Below are 1,462 nucleotides of genomic sequence, written 5' to 3'. Positions count from 1 at the left end.
ATGCAGCTCGAAGTCGCGGCGTGGGTGCTGCGCCACCACCCAGCGCTGCAGGCCGCGCTGCCGCACCTGGTACCGCTCGTGTCCGACTTCCTCGGGCCCGACCCGAACCTGTCGCTGACCAAGGCCTGCAAGCTCGGGTCCACCCGCCTGCTCGACTGGCTCTGGGAGCGCAGCTGCGTCAGCGCTGACGCCAGACCGGACGGATGGTCCCTCTGCCACTTCCTGCGCTCCGATCCACACTATTACCGTTATCAGTTCCACGAGGCCATTGAAGTTGCAGCCGGTCAGGGTGACGTGAGCGTGGTGACGTGGCTCATGGACCACTTCTCGGGCTGCGAGGTGCCCTCCGACGCCGTCGCCGCCGCCGCCTACAAGGGCCACTTGTCAGTGCTGCAGCTGCTGCTGGAGAAGGACGCAGGGCGGGGACGTCCCCACAAGGTGGACAGAGTGGAGCTGGAGAACGACGAGTGGGAGGACAGCGTGCCTGTTATGCCCACCAATTGGAGCGGCCCCGGCAACGTGGTCCGCTGGGGTAGCAACCCGATCAGCCACGCCGTCGCAGCCAGCAAGGTAGAAGTTGCTCGGTGGCTGTGCGACAACACGCCTCACCAGTCGAGCGCAGACGACGTTAACCGCATCGTGGAACGCGCCGTGGTTAATGGCGACTTCGAGATTGCGGAGTTTCTGCTGCCTCGCGGACGCAAAATCGCGGACTATGTTGGGTACTTGATGGGACCTCAAGCAGCGGAGCCCATGCTGCAGCGAGGATATCTGAAGGACAATAAGATTGCTGCGATCGGAGCGATTTGGGTCGCTGCCCGAGAAGGAAACTTAGACCTCATGAAGCGCATCGCCGCGCAACACCCGAAACCACCACGAGGCAAGAACAGCGAGTGGCTTCAGTGCTGGGGTTACGCCATGACTTCAGCGTGCGAAGGGGGAGACGTTGAGATGATCAAGTGGATGATGGAGCACCCAACCGGCCGGCTGCTTTGCAAGCAAATGAAAGAAGACACCATCATGGACAACTACGATGAACTGCTGCACAAAGCCGCTGAAGGAGGCCGCATCGAGGCACTGGAGTATCTCGTCGCGCAAGGATGCCGCGATGAATACGCGTATGGTATGGTGAACGCAGCTCGTAAGGGACACGTGAACTGCATCGAGTGGCTGCTTGAACACACTTACCAGTACCACCCACAGTGATCAGGTGACCGTGTGGTGCTAGAAGCCGCAAAGCTCGGTCATCTGGACATCTTAAGGCTCTTCCATGCGCCATTGTATGCTTCAGGAGAAATGTCCCCCAAGCGAAGGAAAATTGAAGACAGTGGGGTGTGGTGGGGCCGGTCTCGCGAAGCCATGGACGAAGCCGTGGCGAATGGACATTTGGAAGTGGCGAAGTGGCTGCACGCTAACCGGTCTGAAGGATGTACGCCAGCTGCCTTGGATAATGCAGCTCGCA

General features: G+C 60.3%; 1 protein-coding gene across 1 annotated transcript; it reads left to right on the top strand.

Moving 5' to 3' along the window:
* Positions 1-1,206, top strand: IUM83_16760 (La-related protein 6; the record flags this gene model as incomplete). Its single annotated transcript, XM_067941665.1, has 1 exon — positions 1-1,206. The coding sequence occupies one exon, from the start codon at positions 1-3 to the stop codon at positions 1,204-1,206; it is 1,206 nt and encodes a 401-aa protein (XP_067781279.1).
* Positions 1,207-1,462: the final 256 nt, after the last annotated feature.

The sequence above is a fragment of the Phytophthora cinnamomi genome (genome assembly GCF_018691715.1).
Source record: "Phytophthora cinnamomi strain GKB4 chromosome Unknown Contig119, whole genome shotgun sequence".
Lineage (NCBI taxonomy): Eukaryota > Oomycota > Peronosporomycetes > Peronosporales > Peronosporaceae > Phytophthora > Phytophthora cinnamomi.
This window is presented reverse-complemented; position numbering and strand designations above follow the sequence as displayed.